Genomic DNA, 24,055 nt, shown 5'->3' with positions numbered 1-24,055 from the left:
GAAAACGGGATGTGAAACGTGGTCTTTTATAGATGCAACTGAGATTAACATTTGCAGTTTTCTCAGTCACCTGCCATGACTAAAGCTGACCTCTTATGAGATTATTTGGTCCTCAGAGTTGATATTATCATAAATGGGTGTGTTACTGGAAACAAATGATAACATTGTAGGATACGTGAGCACACACAAAATGCATGAAAGTAAGCACAGACCCAGTCTCCATTCTTGCATATTGAACACTACTATGTATCTTCTTCCTCCTTGATAGGCACAAGGTGAGTTCTACAGCGTGCTTTAGTACATCCATTCAAAGTAGTCTGGCTGCTGACGTATTTAGAAAGACATTCATATAAAAAAGGGAGAGGATCTATTTAAACAAAGCCACGTAAGACACAGGTCCATTCACTCTCTTCTCTCTCCTTCCTCCCCTTTTCGTAGCTGCTGTTTCGGCTGAAAGTGCTTGGATCAACACAAAAAGAAAAGGCCAGGCTCCGTGTCTGCAGTGTGAGAATCTGCTGTTCTTTCTCCTGGGAGAATATGTAAACACTGAAAGAGATTTCAGTGCTTGGGTTGATTGTTTGGATGGATGAATAGAATAACTGACTGATAATCTGGAGGGAATTTTAGGTTCCCAACATCCAGAGGGTGGAAATTAAGCATCCCAGAGACCTACCGCATGGCAGAACTAAAGGGAAGCTGGTTGCATTTGCAGAACATGCTTCACCAGGTCTGTTAAAGGCTGAGTGGATGCATTTGCATAATGAGTGAAGCTTGGTTAGCTTTAAGTTTAGTTTGTTGTTTTATGGCTTAGCGCACTCTGCAAACTCAATCCATTTTGTTTGTTTATAGGTCATTGGATTCTGCAAAACCAGAAATTTGGTTAATTCGGTAGCCAGATTAAGCAGGTTGGGTTACCATGGTGAATCCATCATGCCGATTCAGAGAGATGTTCAATATTTATTCTGCCATGGATTCACTGAATAGGCAACTGTACATCTCCAACTGCAGATGGGAGCTCATCTTACAGCTTGGAATGTTTCCCATTCATTCAGAGCTAATACAGCAAAGGGAATTCTTCAGAATAAAACCTCTGTTTTGCCTAAAATAGCATAGTCCATTTCAGGGAAGCCAAAATCTGCCAGCCAGGAGAATCAGCTGAAAACATTCGGTTGCCTGAATCAAAAGACAAAACAATCTCCCTTTCTGGAGATGTTCGAGGGCAGCAGGACAGTCTGTCTATTTATTTGACTGATTGATTGACTGACTGACGGACTGACTGACTGACTGACTGATTGATTTAGGTGCTGGCTGACTCCAGACTCTGGGGAGCTACATTGTAAAAATAGGATAAAGCACATTATAAAGAAAAAAGCTAAAACAGAAATAAATAGTCAGTTATTATTTTTAATCTCATAACATATTTGTTTGTCTGTTTGTTAAATTTGAGGCCACACCACTCTTGTGTGACTCTGGGTGGCTTAATGAAAAATATACAAAAGAACATAACTGATCAGAAGAGCAAAATATCAACCATAAACCTACCAGAACCCAAACAAAACAGGGTGACCCAAACAGTCACCCTGTTCCCAAAGCGTAGGAAAACAACCAGGTCTTTAATGATTTCCTAAATGCCATCAGGATGGGAGTCATACAAATCCTGAGGGAGATCATTCCAGAGGGCAGGAACTGCAGGAGAAGGAGTAGACTTCCTGGGTCCCATGCAATGACATTGTTTAATTGGCAGGACCCAGTGTGCACCATCCTTGCTGGACACAAACCTAGTGGGTTGCAGGGCTGTCCAAGAGAGGGGAATAGCCAGGGAGCTCAGGAAGAGTGGTTAGAGGACTGCCAGTGCTGTCTTATCACCTACCTAAAGATGCCCCCCCCCCATACTGACTAATTCCCCAGTATTCTGCTCTGTTTCTCTTCTAATATCAAACTCGGGTGGTGAGGACTGATAGAGCTGAATAAAACCTCTGAGAAACAAAGGAAGGTATGAAGAAGCTCAGAAGAACCAGAACAACCCAATGGTTAGACAGGATAGATTATAGAACGAAGAGAGTCATGTTGTAACCTTAGAGTAAGAGGGAAATTTATAATTGTACATATAACTGCTATGAAGAAAATTGGAAGCTACTTCCTTGTATCTTTCTTCTTTCTTTTCTATTTTTACTTTTTTCCCTTTTCTTGCACTTTCAGCTCTTTCTTTGATTTCTTTCTTTCTCTTTTTTCTTGTCTATGTTTGTACTGTATTAGTTTGCATTAGTTTGTATTTTCTTTAAAAAAAAACTTTCATAAAATTATATTAAAAAAAAGAAGAACCTGAACAGGAGTTAAGTCTAATTCAAGGAATTTTTTTAATTCTTTCAGAGGTGGAGCCAAATTTAAGTGATTTTGAAGTTAGATCTGACCCTGATATGATCCAAAGAGCTCAACAAGTAGCCTTCAAGCCCCATAATTGATTTTTCATTCTGATCTTTTTTTTTTCAATTTAAGGGATGCAGCTTTTGATGTTGATAATATAAGATCTGCCTTAGTGGATCATATCAAAGGTTTAAGATTTTCAGCACTTCGTAATGTCAGAGACGTTCAGAAATTTTGGTGTGTTTAAGTGCACTTTGATTTTTTTGTACTAAGTGATTTTCATTATTATCAAATTGCAAACATATGGCATTCCTCTTGCAAATTAATGCAGCCATTATTTCAGAATTCCAACTAGTGCTGCAGTGGATTTTGGAAGAGACATTCTCTGCCAAACTCTCAAAGTTCATAGTTCAGAGTCTCAGTTTCAGATATGATATGTATCAGCTTTGATAAAGACAATGCTAACATTGTCATTTAACTGACCTCAGACTTGACGTTTGTAGCATCTTCCTATATTTCTTGTTGCATAAAAGAAACAAAATGAGCATATCAGCCTTTCACAACATCCTTAAGCTAGTCTCCCACTAATCCAGGTGTATCTCCTTACCAGTGGTTCTAGCAACACATGATCACACTAATTGGACCAATTTTGGGAATGCTGAGTCCTCATCCACTTTCTCCTGGAAGTGCCTGGTATTCCTTGCTTCAGATTTATTCATTGCCTTGTTGTATGCCTAGCCATTTACACTTTGTCTAGAAAAGCAGAATTAGGCCTGGCTTGGCTGCTGTAATCAGACTTTGGGAGGGGTGTTCTGGGATTCCCAGCCTTGGCGCTGAGTTGTCTGATGGAGAAACTTGCTTTTTCAACCACATATAATCTACCTTTCTTCTTCTTTACCCTTAATCTGCTTTTGCTGAATTACGTTCCCTTACCTGCATTTCTCACCATATTCTCTGTGTTTTATATCTGCTATCAACAATTCTTGATCTGAAATACTGGCTCAGGATCCATCAGTTCTAATGTTATACACCTGTAAGCATCACTACAGCTTCCCTTAAAGACAGTCATCCTTTAAGCAGTCAATCCAAAGACTTAATGGTAACCTAAATCTCACTGTCCTGTGGTTTGGAGGCTACTACAGATCAAATAATCACACTGAACCCAGAGAGCAAGTGTACCATAGTCAGTTGCTAGTAGCGTGATGCATATCTTGTTTTATGATTTGCTACCCCTTCTTGATCATTACTAGAAGCCACAAAATAAAGGAGAAAAGGGCTGTATTATCTTCTAGGTACACAGTCATCTGAAGGCTGCTATTGGTTTCTCATGAACAATTCCAGCTATAAATACTTCCAGATGTGGGGTGGGCCTTTGCTCAGTCCTCTAAGGAACTGGAATAGTTGCTTTTCAATTTATTTATAAGTGATCAGAAGATACAGTTGAACAATGAGACGTCCAAATTTTGGGACAGAACAAATCATTCAGGGTGGGAAAAAGCAAAAGAGGTGCATGGGGGAAAAAGGCAAATGTAGTTCAATATAAATGTGAACCAATTGGAGAAAAAAAGAAAATAATTAAAAATTCACCATAAAACAATATCTCAAATTGTGATGGAGAGTCAGTTAAAATATCATGAAAGTATGGCAACTGTGAAAAGGTGAATGCCATGCTGGCTTTCAGTAAGAACCAGACTGAAAATAGGCAATGCTATTTATACTTTATACAAATTGTTAGTGAAACTAGCGCTGGAATACCAACAGTTGCTAGAAAAGGAGCATCTAAAACAATCAGGAGGAACAGAGCAAAGTTCCTACAGAGTTTTAAGCATAATTTCTACTCACCCCATCTCTATGAGAAATTCATAATAAAGAGTTGGAAGAACTTCATGCACAGCTGAATGTTTAAAGTAGTTGCTATAAGATATGGTGACAGCCAACAAAATAAGTAGCTTTAAAATGCAGTTAAATACATTCATAGATATTGAAGCTATCCATGCTGTGATGGCTCTGTGCTACTTCTAGGGTCAGAGGCAATATGACTCTGGATGGCCACTGATGGGAAACTATATGAATGTAATAACTTGTTCTCAGTTCCACTCATCTCTGCAGTTCATTAAAAAAATAATCAGTGCTTTTAACATACAGTGCCAAAAAAGAAGAATAAGGAAAATTCAAAGGTAACAGAAACAAAAATAAACAGAATAATGATATAAAAATATGCAATAGGTAGGTATGTAAATAAATAATATCCATGACAATCATTCAGTTAACAACTGATTAACCATAGATGACACAGAGGAGAATTGGTCTGCCTTTCCCCAATAAAGAAAGTGTTCTTGAGGAACACAAGTTTATAACTGGTAAGCACTGTATAAACATATCATAAATCCCAAGATTTTATGTCAGGTATGGGAAGGTCGTTTCATCATAGCAAAACAGTCTAATTAACCAGAGTTCATGCATAATAAATCCAAGGTACTTCATGCAATAATAGGTCCCACATTTTTGAATATAAGTCAACATCACATTGATATATTTAAATCTTATTTCTTTTGCCAGCACCATAAGTTTATAAATATTAAACCAGAATGGAACAACCTTGGAACAGCCCCAGAACATATGTGTCAATATCTACTCTGTTATCATACTGAAGTTGATTTCTAGGCCTTATTAAACATCTCCTGAAGTATCCAGTACATTCAATATATAATCTGTTGTTGAATTACAGAAGTGCATCTTAAGAGCAACACACAGAAATTTTAAACTCCTAACCCACTGACGGAATAATTTTTTATTCCATTTTTCTAGCAATTTATCAGTATCTATCTTTATAATACTCCTCACTTGTCTGTAAAAATAAATTGTGGGTTTGGAATCATCCAAAAACTCTTACAAGTGATAATAATATTTGAGAGGTTTCATATGCTTCCTATGTATCTGGTCCAAATTATGCAATATTAACTGAATATATTACCATTCAGCAGATTTCAACAGTCTGAATTTTCCTGATAACCATAAACTGATATAAAGTATTTATTCTATTTTTGGTCCATGAACTCAACATAAGAAAACAAAAAGAAAACAAAAGCAGGTACCAGAAATTCTGAAACTGAAATTATCTCAAAGTGTCAGTTTTCATAGAGACAGACATCAGATTTAAGCTTCCTACTCATCAACTTCCAAATATGTCTTGCAGCCTTTAATGCAACGAAAACAACTGGTATGGGCAAAAACCAGAACTAGTGCTTGCCAGGATTTCAAAGGAATTAAATAGTAACTTTCTAGTTTATACTGCTGCACTTGATGGACAGGGAAATACCACAACTTTGGCTGAGACAAAGGCGTGCATACCAGATGATATTCTGGCATATGCTAGATATGAGCTAAAGAATATAAGGGAGGTCTAACTCTGAAGAATGCACAGGTTCATTTTTTAAAAAGAAAAGACTTGTTAGTATACCAGTAAAAAGGGAAGTAGGGCAATTTTGGAATAGAATTGCAAAGCTAACAGACAATAAGGATATTGTAAGTTTCAGTGGCCTTTGATTTGCCATGCAGTGGATAAAATGGGCAGATTCAGAGTGATACCAGAAAAAAAGAACAAAATGGATGTATTTGCTTCTTTTGGGAGAGCCAGATTGGTGTAGTGGTTAAGGCACCAGGCTAGAAACCAGGACAGGAGTTCTAGCTCCACTGTAGACACAAAGCCAGCTGGGTGACCTTGGGCCAATCACTCTCTCTTAGCCCTAGGAAGGAGGCAATGGCAAACCATCTCTGAAATTTTGCCAGGAAAACTGCAGGGACTTGTCCAGGCAGTTGCCAGGAATCAAAAATTGACTCAAAGGCACACACACACACACTTGTTCTGGAGTGGAAGGAAAGCAATAGGCCTTGCATCCTGTCCCTTATATTCATTTTAAATGCATCAAGGGTAATAATAGGTATGTAAGTTAAGGATTTTTTCCATCAATCTCAACTCTTGACTTCAAAGGAATCCATGTAACTTCATAGATGCATTCATAACAGTATAGAAATGGTTTGCCATTGCCTTTTTCAGGAATGTTTTTCAACTTTTCACTTTATTCTATCATCCCAGTATTTCCTGGAGTTCTCCCATCCAAGTATTAACCAAAATTGACCCTGCCTAGCTTCTAAACTCAGACAAGGTCAGACAAACACTGCCATCTACTAAGCTACATCAAGGATAATAGCTGTGTTCTAAGGTCTATAAGCCTCTGATTCACAGTGGAGTAACTATTCTGAACTTTTCGGCACATGAAAAGAATATATAGAAGAGGCAGTGCTTGCAAATAAACTCCTATCTCACACCTCGGCTCACATTGTTCATATTACAGTGATTTGAATAGGGCTACAGTAAATGACCTTTTGTGACCTGCATGTATGTGTGATGGCAATTAGAAAGGTTGTAAAAGCAGGGTTGGTTCAAAGCTAGTCTTTGAATAGCAATTGTTACCCTGGGAATGAATGTCTATAGGCATTACTAGTTAATCTGTTTTTCATTATTTATTATTGTTGCATTTATTGGTCTTATGTTGCAAAGTGCCAGGAGTCTCACAGTTTAGAGGAACTGTATATAAATTAATTTTAAAAATTAGCCATCAGTTTATGCCTTTCTAGAAGAGGTGCACAGAAGTGCTTTTTCTGCTGTGGGTGCAACATTGTTGGGGAAGGGGGAGGGATAAACATCCTGGTCACCAAGTGGCATACGTAATAGAGATGCAATTGCTAAGATGCAGCTTTAGAAGAGAGGTGTCTTTTACATACTGACATCTGTTGGGCTGCCATTGCTGAATAAACTCCAGCTGAAATGATTCTCTTAACAGTTTTTCCCTTTGTTGTTGATTCAGTTTTATGTGTGAATCCCATGCCTCAGAATGTTAATTCTACTTGTTTGGTTTCAACTTGTGAATAATTCTGAGCACTTTTTCCTACACATGTATTGTTAGAAAAAAAAATAGCATCCATCTAAAGAAGCATTGAATGTATCAGGATATTTCTACTTAAGGAATGCAGAGTTTGGGCTTTGAGTCCTTGCTGGGTCACCCAGACAGCACTTAACTTCTTAGTTTGTCCTTTCATAGTTGAGCCTCTCCAAATCAGATTGTCTCTTCCTGAAACTTCCTGGTTGGTGGTCTCAGCTATTTGATTATTCCATGCGAATGAAAAACTGAAAGGAGAAGCCTTTAACTGCCAACTGGCAAATGCTGGACAATTGCAAAGTCTGGCCTGGAGGTTTGGAAGGGGTTGGGAGATCAAATCTGGTTGTCCAATGTTTAACCAAATCTGACTTTGCTTTCAATGCAGGAACTATTGTGCATATGTGGTGCAGAGGAATGTGACGTGCACTCTTCAGGATGGCATGGAGAGCTATGTGAAAGCTGAATATCACAAGTGCAGCTGGGGACCCAAGTGTCCGGGAAAAGTCTTGTAAGTATAGTCAGGGATAAAGGTGTAGAGATCTCTTTAACATCTTTTGACTTGAGAAAAGTCACTACTATAAATTGATTATCACAGATGAGAGCAAAAGTCCTGATTCTTCTACTTTCATTTTCTTATTAGTCTTCTGAGCCAAGGTGGTTAAGATGGCTAAGGTGTTGGGTGAGGACCAGGGAGACCCAGGTTCGAGTCTACTCTTAGCCATGGAACTCATTGGATGAGTTAGGATCAGTCTGTCTCTCTCTCTCAGCCCAATCAATCCCACAGGGGAAAAAATGGAGAGAGGTCCCATGAAAGCTGGTTTGAACATTCAGAGTGAAGGTGGGATGATATGATGATGATGATGATGATGATGATGATGCAAGGACCTTCATGTAAACCATTGTTTCCCAACTTCAGCAACTTTAAGATGTGTGGACTTCAACTCCCAGAACTCCTCAGTCAGCATGCTGGCTGGAGAGTTCTGGGAGTTGAAGTCCATACATCATGAAGTTGCCAAGTTTGAAAAACACTGATGTAAACTATATCAATTATTTAAAATTCTTAGTATAACAAGAGTATCATTATTTGCTGAATAATACATGAGCAATATCCAGCAAATTAAAGTTAAGAAAACAAAAGTTATTTGAGGCTGGGTGATCTCAGGAATAGAATTTTAAATCACATCAAGCAACTTTGGTACATTAAATCATTTAACCACTGTGTTTGCTTTGGGCTTAAATATGGATTTTATGCTAATTTACTTGTGCCTGATTTATTGATTTGAACTCCTTTATGCTGCCCACTGTCATTTTATGGCTCTAGGTGACTTGCACATTTTCATATATGACACAGATTTCTCTATATTTTGTGTGACTTGGAAAATATCAAATTTAATAGTTTACAACAGCATCCTATCCTGGATGAAATGTATTTTATACCACCTGAAACTTTTATATTTACAGTACCTCCTTTTTGTAACAGTTCACCTTTTGTGACTTTTGGGTGGTCCCAATAAAAATATTATCCTAATACTGGTTTGGTGTGAATAACTGGAGTCTTCTGATAGCAGGCCACTGAACAGAGAGAAACAGATAACACTTTCTGCTTATGTGTATGTGATGCTTACTTTAGGGCAATTTTAGGCATCGATTTCCCATGCCTCCTTTGCTTTCCCACATCATATTTTTAAGTGACAGAAGTGCTCTTGTGTTTAAAAATTGGAATGGATGTAATGCCTGCTTGCTTCCAACAAAGGCTCGCACTAGCCAAGAGTCCAAAAACTGCTCAGCATGACCATGTATTTCTTGGAAGTTGACCCAAATATAGCATAAATCTTTCTTAGGCTATGGACTGGATCCAAAGAACCATGAGTGAAAGGAAAATAGCTGTCAGCCCCATTCCACAGATACTTGCACAGGACCTTTCATGTGATGCTGTTGGAGGTGGGTTCAACAGCAGTTCTCTTTGGTCAGCTTGTATAAGACGTCTGCAGCCAGACTAACATTTTTGGAGATAGCTTTACTTTCATTATATGCCAAGAAAGCAGAGGCTTTTATACTGTATGCTTTCTGTATTTTTCAATGTTACTCTGTGATTCGGGCATAGAGATGGTGCAAAGATACATGATGATTATGTTGTTTGCTATACATTGTCTATATACCCAATTTTCAGAAACAGAGAGAAGATTTAGCCAGAAAGAGCTTACAGTTTATTAAAGAGGGGGATTACAGGAAAAAATATGTGGAAGAGAGATTAAAATGTACATGCCATTATTTCAGTTATAGTAAGTTAAATTATTATAGGAGAGCAGCTTTTTTTCAGCTGACTCTCTCCAGATGTATGTGATGGAATGGACTTATGAAGGCCAGGCTCAGGGTGATAAGCGTGTTCTTAGTCCATAGCACGAGCATGGGAAGTTCAAGAGGATGAGGCTGGCACCTCCCTAAGGAATTCACGGTGTTGTGGCTGGCTGGCTGGCTTGGGAGCTAGGGTTCAGTCTGGGAAGATTTCTGTCTGGAGGTTGTAGCTAATAAACACAGCAGAACTGAATTTGCATTGTCTCCTGGAGTTCTTTGGGCTGAACCTGACATGTGTTAGACTACATGGGGTTGATGGGAGCTGTAGTTTAACATACTGGAAAGCATCAAGGAATTCTGCAATGTAACACTGCGAAAGGCGAAGATTGTGCCAAGGCTTTGCAGAAAAGTGCACTGGGAGTAATGAAGGAAGATTAACAAGATCTGGACATAATCCAGGCAAAGCTAAACACATTTCTATGCCAGAGAAAATATGTGTTTATTTTTTTTTAATTGAAATCAGTAGGATTTCTGCATTCTGCCTATTTGTATATAAATGGTGATTCCCTAGATTTCTAATCTAGTTCTGTTACCCATAATCAAGAGTGTTTTACCTATAAAGTCACTATGTGGACTATATATGAGGCCCATTTAGATCACACAGGGTCACCCAGCATCCTGAGATCATGCTGCTGAAATCTGGTAGCAGAATGGCTGATTTGCACAGGTGTGATTTTTTCCCCTTTTGTTTAAAATAGAGATGAGAGTGGAAATGAGAGGCTTTCAAGAAACAAACCACCTCTATTTCTGTCCAAATAGCTGGAAATTGTGCCACCAAAATTTGTTGCTAAATTCAGTGGTGCAAAACCTGAGCTGAAAAATCAGGCAGATGTATGAATTTGATAGGCTGGAGAAATTTGAAAATCTACTGGTATATGGTATCTTAGCTTGACCTTCAACATTCGCACAAGATGAACCATAACTGATTTTCATTTATGGGACTCTTGTTTGGTTAGCTGAAAATTGCCAATTAATACACTTTTATAGGATACAGTATATTGGTTTCCTGGCCATGGATATCAGCTTTATTTTGATGTTCTGCTAGCTTCCTTGAAAGAATTTGTAAGCATTATTTAAACACTTCTTCCATAATACTGTGGAATTCCCAGTCTTTCCCCTACAAAGCACTTTGAAAATGATCTGTGATTGTCATCAGTTCAGCCAACTTCAAAATACTGAGAATATGCAGCGACCACCATACGGCACCATGAGTGTTTGCTCCAGCTGACTAAGATAAAAGTGCAAGAAGTACTGGTCATTTAGTCACTACCCTAGCCTCTGAGCTGTCATAGTCTTGCTCCTATGCCACACAAAAGAAGAAATGAAATAAATTGAAGCTCTGTGGTGGGGGGGGGGGGAGGATAGAGTGATTGAGTTCCAGAGCCAGAAAGTAGGGAGAGCCAAAAGTTATGACCAATGGAAACACTGACTACCTACAAACTCTGTATTGCTGCAGCTTTGCATGAAACAGTAGCTTTGTTCTAGGTTCAAATAAGCCATATTGGATCCGGGGGGAGGGGGGGAAAGACTGCTTTCAAGAATAGCCAGTATATAGTCACACCGGTCTGGAGTTGGTTATCAACTAGGGCAAAGCCCTGGTACAGAAGAGAATTTTCCACAAGGCAATTTTTATATAGTATTGGAAAGTTAGGTAATTGACTAGTTTTAATTATTTTTATCACAGAGGTGACAAGTTGTTCATTAATTGATTTGACATCTTTATAAATTGCTCCTCTATCCACTGGATTCTTGAGGTGATATAAAAGTTCAGATGAAATAGCTCCTCGCTTTTTCAGAAGCAAGGGCTTGTGAACATAGGGAAAAAAATCTCTGAATCTTACTGATTTCAGTGAGAGAGTTAAAACAGGTGACTCACCAGCTCTGTTAATGGATCTTATAATCAAGGTAACCTCTGGCTTGATCACAACTTTCCTATACATCATCCTACCTTAAACATATTCAGGCAAAGCATGTCCCAAACTATGATGAGTGCATTTCTTTCTGGCATTGTGCTTACAGAAATGACTAGATTCTAATCTCAATGTGAATTTTGTGATTGCTTGATGAGAGTCTGACCCAACTTGCACACTTTACTGTTGTCAGCAGCCTCACTAATGACTTCCTCAGCATGTTTGCTTGGCTCTTGAAAAGTTTCTTTGGAAGTAAGATAGAAAAGATTTATTCCAAGGAAGTATGCCCAGAATCATAGCTTTAAATATGAGTAAATCCAACTGGTGTGTCAGTCCTAGTACACACACAAAAGCTATTGTATGCAAGTATATTATAGGCGTAGGGAACTTATCACAGGGTACTCCACTAAGTAGGTATATGTTTGATGTGTTTTAGTATTAAATATTATTACTGGTTGGTTGTCAAGTTGTCAGCTAATTTTATTAGACAAAATTTTGTACCTATAATGGTTTTTCTTTTGATCTGTACTCCACCTTGTTAAAGGTATATAAATAACAACAACAATAACAATAATAACAAAATATCATGCTTTGCTATTTGGGTTGAAAGATTATGATCAATATACCAATTATAATTGGATCTCTTGGTGCAATACCAAAAAGATTCATCAAATATTTAGAAATGTTAGAAGTACTGGATGTGACACCACTTATTTTGCAATAGACTACCGCCTTGAGTTATATATATAAAAAGATAGGATAAAATAATAATAATAATAATAATAATAATAATAATAATAATAATAATAATAGCAGCAGCCCCCAGTGAGGCACTACCTTGATGTGATTGTGGGGCTTGTGTGCTCCAAGGAGGATGAGAGCTATGCCAGAGGTTCAACCATACTGGACAGTCTCATCAGAGAAGCCAGATGAAGAGTGCCTCTCCCATAAACAATATGGTGAGACATAATTTACAGAAACCCATACCGGATCGGTGGTCACCCAGGTCAACAACCAGGGCCAGCAGCTGCAGAACTACTGGAAGAAAAGCTGTTTACCCATCGCAAATATATGAAGACTGAAAATAAAGAAATAATGATTTACAATTACAAATCAAGTCCAAAAAGAAGAGGATATCTGAAAAGAATGCACCAGTTCTGGAAAGAACAACATCCAGAATCAGAATAGAGGTCGATTTTATAACACGAAATAAAGTATTCACAGAAATAGAATTGGAAGAACTGCAAAGATATACCCAGAGCAAAGAAATCAAAGCCTTGCCAGAAGTAGCTCAGACAGTAGAGACTTCTCAGAAAGAACAAAGCCCTCTAACTAAAAAAGAAGAATTGGCCAGCACCAGGTGAAGATGAACTGCATGGTTTTTGGTTGAAACATCTGACTACTCTGCACCCACTCATTGCGAAGCAGTTTAACAACATACTGCAAGGAGGTGAAATTGAAGATTGGTTAACATCTGGCAAAACCTACCCGATAATTAAAGATCCAGCAAAAGGGGCAGCACCGGGCAACCACAGGTCAATTACCTGCTTACTAACAACTTTCAAACTGCTAACTGTCCAACAGCACCGAGTTGAAAACAAGCTCTTTCCATCTAAGCAGAAAGGAAAACACCCAAACAGCAGGGGGGACAGAAGATCAGCTCCTAATTGACAAGATGATTTTGGAAAACTGTAAGAGAAGGAAGACGAACTTGAATGTAGCTTGGATTGATTACAAGAAGGCATTCAACTCCCTGCCACATGACTGGATAATCAAGTGCCTAGAAATAATAGAAGTCAGTAGAAATATCAGAAGCTTTGTGCAAAGATCAATGGCACAATGGAAGACACAGTTGCTGGTCAATGGTGATAGACTGGGAGAGGTTAACATCAAGAGAGGAATCTTTCAGGGAGACTACTACTGTTTGTATTGATCCCTCTGTCAACAATACTGACAAGTCAGGACATGGCTATCAAACATTAAAAACATCTGCCAGGTTATCCCACCTCCTTTACATGGATGATCTGAAGCTGTATGGAAAAATACCATCTGAAATGGAATTGCTGCTCAACACTGTCTGAATATACAGCCAAGATATTACAATGGAGTTTGGACTGGACGAATGTGCCACACTTACCAACAACAGGGGAAAAACAGTGAAAACTTAAGGAATCAAGATGCCCAATGGAAATGACATCAAAAGTGTGGATGAAGAAGATCACTACAAATACCTGGGCATTCTTCAGGCTGACAACATCAAGCACACTGAAGTCAAGAAGGTTAGTAGTGAATACATCAGAAGAATGAAGAAGATCTTAAAGTCCAAACTCAATGGCAAAAACGCCACCAAGGTGATTAACACCTGGGCAATTCCAGTCATTAGATACACAGCTGGAATAGTGGACTGGACTCAAGCTGAACTAAAAGCCCTGGATAGGAAGACCAGAAAAATAATGACAATGAATCATGCCCTTCATCCACGCAGCAAGGTTGACAGACTCTACATACCAAGGAGCATAGGTGGGCATGGAATGTTGCAAGTACACCAAACAGTTGAAGAAGAAAAAAGGGCATTGGAAGAATATCTGAAGGACAGTGAAGAAGATGCACTGAAGCTAGTACACCATGAAGGCTTACTGAATACCAAAGAAACCAAACTGGCCTATAAGAAAGACCAAAAGAAGAATAGAAAAGAAACATGGCAAGGAAAAGTACAACATGGCCAGTACCTCAAAAAATAGCAGGCAAAGCAGATAACAAGAAGACCTGGCAATGAGTAAGAGCAGGAAAGCTGAAGAAAGAGACAAGGGGGCTAATTCTGGCTGCACAGGATCAAGCCTTAAGAACAAATGCATATAAAACCAGAATTGAGCAGACAGCAACAGACAGCAAATGCCACCTCTGCAAGGAAGCTGAAGAAACAGCTGAAGAAACAGTTAGCCGCTGCAAGAAGATTGCATAGACTAACTACAAACAATGGCATGACAAAGTAGGCAACAATGGTGCATTGGAATATCTGCAAGAAATACCACTTGCCTGCAAGCAAGAACTGGTGGGACCACAAAACAGACAAAGTAATAGAAAATGAAGAAGCTAAAGTGCTCTGGGACTTTAGAATTCAAACAGACAAGCACCTGCCACACAACACCCCAGACTTAACAATTGTTGATAAGAAAGACAAAAAAGTCTGGATAGTGGACATTGCAATAGCTGGAGACAGCAGAAAAGAAGAGAAAGAACTGGAGAAAATCACAAAATACAAAGACCTGCAAATAGAAATAGAATGACTGTGGCAAAAGAAAGCAAAGATAGTACCAATAGGCACCTTGGGTGCAATCCCAAAACATCTGGAGTACCACTTGAAGACAATCGGCATTGACAAAATCACTGTCAGTCAATTGCAAAAGGCAGCTTTATTTGGAACAACTTACATCCTGCGACGATACCTTTAATAGTATTAAAAACAACATCTGCCTATCCCAGGTCCTTGGAAAGGATTCAATAGGTGGACAAAAATGTCAATCCAGTCTAAACATCTGGCTCACTGTGTGACCAACCATAATTCAAGGCAGCTTTACTTGGAACAGCTTACATCCTCCAATGATACCTTTAACACCATCAAACAACAAAATCTGCCTATCCCAGGTCCTTGGGAGGGACTCAATAGATGGATTAAAATGCCAAATCCAGCCTAAACAACGGGCTGTGTGACCAACAATAATAATAATTTGTCTTTCTGAGTGTTCCTCCCTTACATCTCTACAGGCTTTGTGTTGGGGAAGTATATCTGAAGATCCAGAGAGTTTTATTTATAAAAAACAAGAGTTCTTGAACCAGAGTGGGCAACAGATATTGTTGCATTCCATTTTCCATTACTCCTACACAACGTGGCCAATAATGAGGAATTAGAAGAGCTGCAGTGCCACACTTCAATATTATGTGATCAGACACTTTGCAATACAATGAGGGATGAATACAGAATTTAATATGAGGACTAGATCTATATATCAGATTTCTTTTTATAATGTTAACTTATAAATAAAAAGGGTGCAATGATTGTTCTGGTTTTGAAATCCTTTAGGCAAATCCGAATTGTCAGGGGGCTGGTTAATCTGTCCAGTGGTAGGGGAACACACTTTGCCAGTGCTCAGAAATGCTTCCTCTTATGGAGTTTTGATGCGCTCTGATCTTGGTTGTTTGCTTGCAGACATTTCATTACCTAGCTAGGTAACGTCATCAGCACTGAGTTCAACACTGAGCTACAGGTATTTTCTTCTATTGGAACTTCCTCTTGTATTAATGCTTCATACTCTTCAGGCTTTGACAAACATTTTGGAGGTTTCCTATCACTAGCTATATGACCACACCTTATGTATCATACAGTATGTCTACCTACGTAAATGGCAGCATCTAGCCTTCCTTGGTTTATGTCAAAAATCTCAATTAGTTTGGACTTACGGTTTTAAAATTAAAACTGATTCATCAAAATTTCATCTTATTTCAAGTTTACTGATCATCTCAAAGAATGGAAATGAAAGGATGGACATCAGATTTTGTCTGTTGACAATGTAAAAAAATGGAGGAGTCATCGACTCATATGATTTGGTCTTGTAAATTATTGACCTTCTTTTGGAATAATATTTTAATGTATATAAATAGATTGATGGGGATTTTTTTTAGTGTTAAAGATGTCAATGCCATGTTAAATTATGTCCCAAAATTTTGGGATTTGACTATTTTTGAGGAGAATTGGTTGCATCAGGCCTATGGTGTTCTTAAAACATTTTGAGAAATTGAAAAAGTAGTAATATTCCTGATATTAAGGACTGGATTCAAGGAATGTGTGACTGATCCATTTTTGAAAAGGCATTATACCTACTAATCAAAAAATGACTCAATATGTTTTCCGTGGTATAGATTTTATGATAGTTTGTAATGTTAGAAAATCATTAATTATTATTTTTTCTAAGGTAGACTTAGAAATCCGTTATTTGATTGGTATGTGATAGATATCAATACTTTCCCCCTTTTATGATCTTTTGTGTTTGTGGGTGTATGTTTTGTTTCGTAGTTTTTCATGGTGGGTTTTTTTGTTTGTTTTTTTGCATTTTGTAATTTTGTCATTCCTTTCTGTAAAAATTGTTAAGAAAATAGATAATAAGAAAAAACTACAACAACAACAACAACAATAATAATAATAAATGAGTTTGGACTTGGTACTTGGATGGAATTTAACTTCAAATCAAAAATAAACCTTATACTTCATCAGGGCATCCCTTCAAACCAAGAATTATCCACTTTAAAGTAGGGTAGATGGCTAGCCTAAATATGGGTATGCTCAACAGCATCTGCAGGGGAAAGGGGGTCAAAGAATTAAGATGGCAGCCTCAATCATGAGATCACAGCTGTCCTCTGGACTTTTTTTGAGCCCCTCCAAGGACACCTCTAATTTGGCCATTGGATGAACACAGATATTTTGGCTGGCTACTGCTGATACTTTTGATTGAGTAGTGTTGTCATCTCAGTTAACAATCTGATGGCTTAACCAGGAAGTAGCAGTCTTATCTTTTCTGTCTGTCAGAGTAAGTATAAGGCTAGAGAAAGGGAATTTTTTTTTGAGCCAAAGCAATCCTGCCACACTTTCTACATGGCTTGGAAAACTAAGAAATAGATGGAGCTTTTTTCAACATGCTGGGCCACTGATAACTGTTTATCCAGCTGCCATAAATACTTCCCATTATTGACATGTGAAATGGAGGTTTTTTGCACTTTGAGAAGGTTTTTTTTTTTTTTTCCTGAAAAGAAGAGTCTCACTTCTAACTGGAAGCAGAAGTAAGGGCAGTGTAGCCTGTTAAAAGAGATCTGATGCCAGCTGCTTCCCTCGTTTGGTCTGTGAAAAGATTTGCTCTTTTTACAACTCTGACCTTTGGCCAAGAGAAAGAGTCAGGCAGTGGCCCAGATGTCTGCGGGGAGCCGAAGCAGTGGCTCATGTGCCAGCCAAGCTGTTGGCAGTGGTTCAATGCAGCAGCTTTTTCTACACTCTCCAACACTTCCAGGTTATTTTTTGTGCACCAGAGTTGTCCGTCGCAGCAACCTAGAGACTTCTTTGCGGAGCAGATCTCTCCAAGGACTTACCTTCTTAGATCTCCCACGTATCATTCAACAAAATAAAAGGCAAACAGAAGCTTATGGCAAGTTCTTCAACAACATGCAGACTTAGGGCAGAATCCCAAACAGAGGCTGCCAGAAGCTGAGGATTTTTCCAGTATCCTCTATGCCAGAGAATAACAGAAGAATTGCCAAAAACATTTGTTCAGCAGAGGTACATGCGTACAGGAACCTTGTTATATTTAGTATCACACAGCCCATCGATTAGAGAGGATGCCTGCTCAATGAGTCTTATGACAAAATTGACAATGAGATATAATAGGGTAAGCCAATCCATGACACCACTGCATATTTCATACAGCAACTGGATACTTTCAGTTACAAAACAGAATGGCGTGCTATGCTGCAGATCAGGGCTACATCCAAACTAATCCATAGCATTTGCTTGAGGATTATCTTTAGCCTGACAGATATGTAGAACATTAGCTTAATAGCATGAAATATGTATAGGTAACAATAAGGGGTATGGCATAATTAGGCTGTGCATTGAGAACTATGGCTGTAGGCATCTGCTTGCACAGTCGCATAACTCTTAACGCCTTGTGACTTTATCTGTAGCGCTCAACTCACATGTTTATACTGCACCAGAACTTTCTATAATTGGTCTCAGTACGTATTATTACAACCAGTCTGGAGGATTGCAAAAATCAATCTCGTTATATATAAATATCCATGGATGAATGTTAAGATTTGGGCATCTCCAAGGACTCATTTATACATTAATATACCTCACTGACATAGCAGTTGTAAGCATTTCTATTAAAGTCTCACTGACTGCATCAGAAGTTCTGAGCAAAATGTTTGGATTGCTATGCTGTTGATGTCTTAGCACTCAGCGATCTGTCACTCAAGGGCTGGCAGTTGAATGCATGAGCTGTCCCTACAGGAAAATATGATGCTGTCTGAAGCCATGTCAGGTGATCTGGAAGCTTTAATCTGTGCAATATGATTAAATATTGTACTCATTAGGTAATGTGGATCGTGGATATCTTCACCATACATTTCATCTTATAACTTCATTCTGTTGGAAGTTTAGGAAAAACTCCAGAAGTAAGAGCAGTTCAAAAACTGAATCAGTTACCCAGAAAGATGGTGGGCTCCCCTTCACTAGCTATGTTCAGGTAAAGGCTGGATAGCCACCAGTTAGGGGTGCTTTAATATGGATTTCTGCACTGAGCAGGGGGCTAGACTCAATAACATAAATAGTCCCTATCAGCTATATGATCATCTTATCATTTAATTAGAGTCACTGTGCAGTGAGATGGGCGGTGACAAATTATATATATGTATGTATGTATATGTATATGTGTGTATATATATGTGTGTGTGCATATAAATAAATAAATAAATAAATAAATAAATAAAAAAAAAATGTTCCCCCCCCCCCAAATTCTGGTATAATATGGGCTACAGATAGTTAAACAATCCTGATACAGTGATTTGAGATCCTGCATTACAACTCAAGCAGACAATTATGATGGTTGCACCCTCTATGTATGGCAGTTGCTGCCCTCTAGTGTTCAAAGATATTCTGAAGTTATAGTAGAAATGAATGATTTATCTTGATTTTCCTACCTTGTACTTACTGATATTCCTGTTTTCTCATCATTTCACTTGTTTCTGGTCAGAAGTTTATCAAGTGTTCCAAGACGTAAATATAGACCTTGAAACTATTCCTAACACTGTGCAGTTGTTGAGTATGTGCATTCATTGCCAGCCCGCCTTTGAATTCAACCTGAGATTGTATGTGATTCCATAATCCATCACCCTTTCCACTTAGGTTTCCATGATCCTTGTGTTACAGACATTATTATCCAAATTTCCAACTCTTAATTTTGCTCTACCTTTCTTTACTCTTGGCAATTAGGTATCGTACATTCTTCAGACCCAGGTACAAGATTGGATACAAGACAGTCACTGAAATAGCATGGAAGTGTTGCCCGGGCCTCATGGGAGAAGGGTGCCATCATGATAATCCCACTAATCAACCAGGACTTCTATCTCAGCATCCCAGCCCCAGGATGCCTCCAACTCAGAAGATGTTTCCAGGTCCTAGAGCTCCGCCTCATCCCAAAATCCCTGTGGAGTCATTTCCGATACCAAAGAAGAATAATTATGGTGAGGGTCCAAATCTTAATTTGTCACACTAAAGATCATAAAGAAGGTCTTTATGACATTGCCAGTGCTCCTTGTTCCTTTTTATCCAGGTATGTAGGACACACAGAAACAAGCACAGGCTTACAACTTTTATTGTTCACCTGCTGAATGAAACATACCACACATTCACATACACATACGTACCCAACTCAAAGTCTTGCTGACCAGAAAAATTAAAACAGGATACCTACATGCATAGTAGCTCATTCTATGTGATGCTTCCATAGTGCTTGTATACCTTTATATCTTCCACAAAATTTGACGGGTCAATCAAGCTTGGCCAGTCTTATTTCACACTTTTCTCACATTTCCTGTTATTTTCCCTTCGAATGCTGTTATGTTATCTAATTTATATGGGAACTCTGTTACTTTGGGAAATATCTTTTGTTATGTCTTTGACGTTTTCATTTTGGTACTTTTCCACATGTTGCATAAGGTGAAAACTTCCTGAATAATTTTTTTTTTTTTGGCCTTTTTGGCTTGTTTTGATTGAGTTCCATATACTCTATCCTTCATAGCTGTCCATTCACACACATGCAAAGCTGTATATTGTCATTATATTATGACATTGTACAGTGATTAGCATCAGTGTCAATATACTGACATTAATATACAGATATATGGTTCCGTAATTGAAGCAATTACACATAGCAAACATATTCTAATGTATTTATAAACTTCTTTGTCAACAGACTTCAGCACTATAACCAATTGTCTTTTCAATTAATATCATTATCAGGGAGCATAAGAATTAAAATAGTAATCTCCCCTCAAAGAAGATCTGTAGAGATTGAGGAATATTAATTAAACTATGAAAATGCCTGTCCTCTTCCCCTTGAAGACCTAGTTTTTAACTAGTGGCTATTTCTGATATGATAAGTGGGAACTGGGAGTCCATTTTGTATGCCTTTGCAGTAAAACTCTACTAATACCAGAAGCTCAAGTTTGCATCAAAGAAATCAACAAAGCAGATACTCTGTAAATTAGCATTATCTTTCCCTTAAGGTAAGCAAAGATGAAAATTTTGGGCATTAGCTGTACAAAGCAATGTATCCAGTTTTACTAAAGTTATCTGCATCTACTGCAGCATTCAGGTTAGGTCAGAGATTTGGAAGTCTTTTAATATACAATGAAAGTCCAGCAATGGCAGGAACTTACTTTTAGTCTAAACAGATGATTGACTGCATAGCTCTGTTTTTTTTTTCAAGGCAAAAAAGTAATGTAAACCTGAAATTAGTTTCTTAGACTCATTGATTTCTTGATTACGTGCCATCAAGTTGCTTTCAACCCTTAGTGACCACATAGATAGATTTTCTCCATGATGATTTGTCCCTAACCTGTTCTTTCAAGTCTCCCAATGGTGCACTCATTGCCACTGTAATTGAGTCTATCTACCTTGCTGTTGGTTGTCCTCTTCTCTTTCTTTCCACCTTTCCCAGCATTAGAACTTTTTCCAGAGAGCTGGATCTTCGCATAATGTGTCCAAAGTAGGATAACTGAAGCCTGGACATTTGTACCTCGAGTGAGGACTCTGGGTTGATTTGTTCAACGATCCATTGGTTTGTTTTCTTGGCTATCCACGGTATTCTCAGGAGTCTTCCCCAACACCAAAGTTCAGAGGTGTCAATACTTTTTCTATCCTGCTTCTTAAAATGAGAAGGACTTATTTTTATTCTTAATTTTTTAAAAAACAGATGTTCATAAATCTTTCAGCAGTTGCTTCTTATAGTGGCTGTCTGATGGTAGGTTAATAGTTCTGCACAATGAAGCTACCTGATATAAACTTAAATTCAGACTAAACAACCACCTCTTATACGGGTGGCTTCAACTGAGCTTTAGAATAGAATGACAAAGTAGGAAGGGATCATTTAGGCCACTGTGTCCAACCCTCTGTAGGAATACCAATGAAATCGTCCCAGACAAATGACTCTACCCTCCATCTCTAATACATCTCATGAATGGGAGTCTTTTTACCTCTCTCCGTAATTGCTCCACTTGAACTGTTTTTACCACTAGGAAGTTTTTTCTAATATTAGAATCTGCATTCTTGTAACTTACATCATTATTCCATGGATGTGTCAAGTCCCCTAATCATCTTCACCAATTTCTTTCATCTGTTTGGAGAACCCAGTTCTAATTTTTGTGGTATTCCACTTGATACCCCTTTTCAGTTTCATGAGGAACCATTGAGGAACACTTTGAGTATAACTTTTGAGCTAGCTTAATTGTCTTTTCATCTAATGTACACTTAACTAGCTTGCTCATCAGCATGTTATGGGTTGCACAATCAAATGTGTTCCTGGAGTAAAATATTAAGCCTACATAGTAATAGTACACCGTAATAGTAATAGTAATAGTACAAGGTATTGCCTGATTTTTAAAAAATGGGTAATTGGTTATATTTATTTACTTATATATTATATGTGATTATTTAATATATAATGATAATATTATAGTATGTATTATATAATAATACATTGTAAAATAATTTCTTATATAAAAGCAATCATAGCTATGGTTAAAACTTTTTTTTAAAATGTATTTGGAAATTTGTGGCTTTAAAAAAAAAATCAGCTGAAATTATTCAAAAGAATGCTCAGGTTTTGATTTATGCAGAAATCACCATCAGATAAGTTATTACATTTGAAAATTAAACCAAATTTTCAACCATGAGATCTGTCATTTAAAGTTAATCTCAATATAGAGACTAGAGACTGAATATGGCAGTTAGTAATAGGTATTATTAGTGACATGTTTTGGCTGTTCTCCTCTAACTCTAAAAAAAAAACCAGGGACATTAGTCTTACGAGCTCAGGTAGTGTGCAAAGCCATGATTTGGTTTAATTATGGTTTATTGAATCAACCACAACTGGGTTCATATATTATGATAAATTAAAATTGGTAGATAAATGCAAATGTTCCATTTCATGGGCAGATCATATCCAGAACATCACAACCCTTTTTCTTTTACACAATATTTACTTCTGGAAAACTGCTAGCTTTGAAATAACCTGAACAGCACAGCCAGGAGGAAGAACAAAATGGAATACTTTTCGCATCCTGAAAACCACAAACAAACTATATTATAACTTACTGTGTGTATGAACCCAGTCAGAGTATCCGATACCTAGAAACGGAGGAGAAATTTGTTCAGTACATATTCAGATCGCTATACAGTACAAACTGAAAGTAATTCTTCTTCAAAATGCAGACCTCACTCTGTTCAGCGATGCAATTCTTGAATCCAGAAAGGTTTTACAGTAGATAAATTAATGAAATATATACAAAAACGCTGAACAGGGTGGAGTGGGGGGATGCATATATGAGGCTACAAAATGTGTTCACTAGAAGAAGTAGGAACACAAATATATTCAAATTTTGGTGTGACTTTAAAAAAATACTCAAACAGAAGCAAAAATGGATTAAACCAAAATTAAAATGGAAAAATGAAAGAAATAGAATTGACAGATTCACTCACCTCTAAATAGGCTCAAGAGGCTACTGGGAGTCAGGCAGGTAGACCCTCATTTTTGCTGCTTTTGTTCTGGATATCAATGGGCTGACTGGTCTTTCCCTTCCCAGGATGCTGCATAGATCTGCAAGTGGATGACTCATTTTGACAAAGACTTGAGCAAAGGAAGCTCAAAGCTGTTTGTGAAGCAGCAGTACCCTCTTACTTCTAAAAGTGAAGTGGGCATGTTTCAACCTCCTCTGGCACCATTAAATGTTAGAAGGATATTGCATATGCACAGAAGCCTCTTTGTACTATTGCAAATGCCAGTTGAGACTATGCAGTGATATGATGTGCATTGTAGAAGCAAATCAAAATCATTTCACACTGTCGGCCTTGTGAGATTGTCCAGACAAGAAGCACATCCAGAAGCACTAGCTTTAACTTTATTGTAAGTTTACATTAACAGAATCTTGCAAGTCTGAAAGTACATCTTTTCCCCCACCCATCTTTACAGTCCAAGAAACTAGGGAGGGTCCCTTCTGAGACATTTGCCATGCCCCCATTCCATCTGTGGACTCAGCTGCCACTTGTCTGACCACTATCTGGTTTATGCTCTTCCACCTGTCTCCCAAGGTCATTCCCACATACCATTACATGCATGGGCCTAATTCTTTATTTGAGAAGGCACAATCTGCTATGGCTTTTGG

The 24,055-nt window shown here is 38.0% G+C and overlaps 1 protein-coding gene across 1 annotated transcript in view; it reads left to right on the top strand.

The window, feature by feature from the left end:
- The window catches only part of EMILIN3 (elastin microfibril interfacer 3), a 32,990-nt gene that overhangs the window by 5,529 nt on the left and 3,406 nt on the right, over positions 1-24,055 (top strand). Inside the window, exons 2-3 of the mRNA XM_025167989.2 lie at positions 7,690-7,812; positions 19,605-19,855. Of these exons, the coding sequence (XP_025023757.1) occupies positions 7,690-7,812; positions 19,605-19,855 (374 nt within the window). The remainder of the gene's footprint in view (positions 1-7,689; positions 7,813-19,604; positions 19,856-24,055) is intronic.

Source organism: Python bivittatus, unplaced genomic scaffold (genome assembly GCF_059951505.1).
Source record: "Python bivittatus isolate LINGU-HERP-01145 unplaced genomic scaffold, Pbiv_v1 ctg000700_np1212, whole genome shotgun sequence".
NCBI lineage: Eukaryota > Metazoa > Chordata > Lepidosauria > Squamata > Pythonidae > Python > Python bivittatus.
Note: the sequence above shows the minus strand (reverse complement) of the source record. Positions and strands in the feature narration are given on the sequence as shown.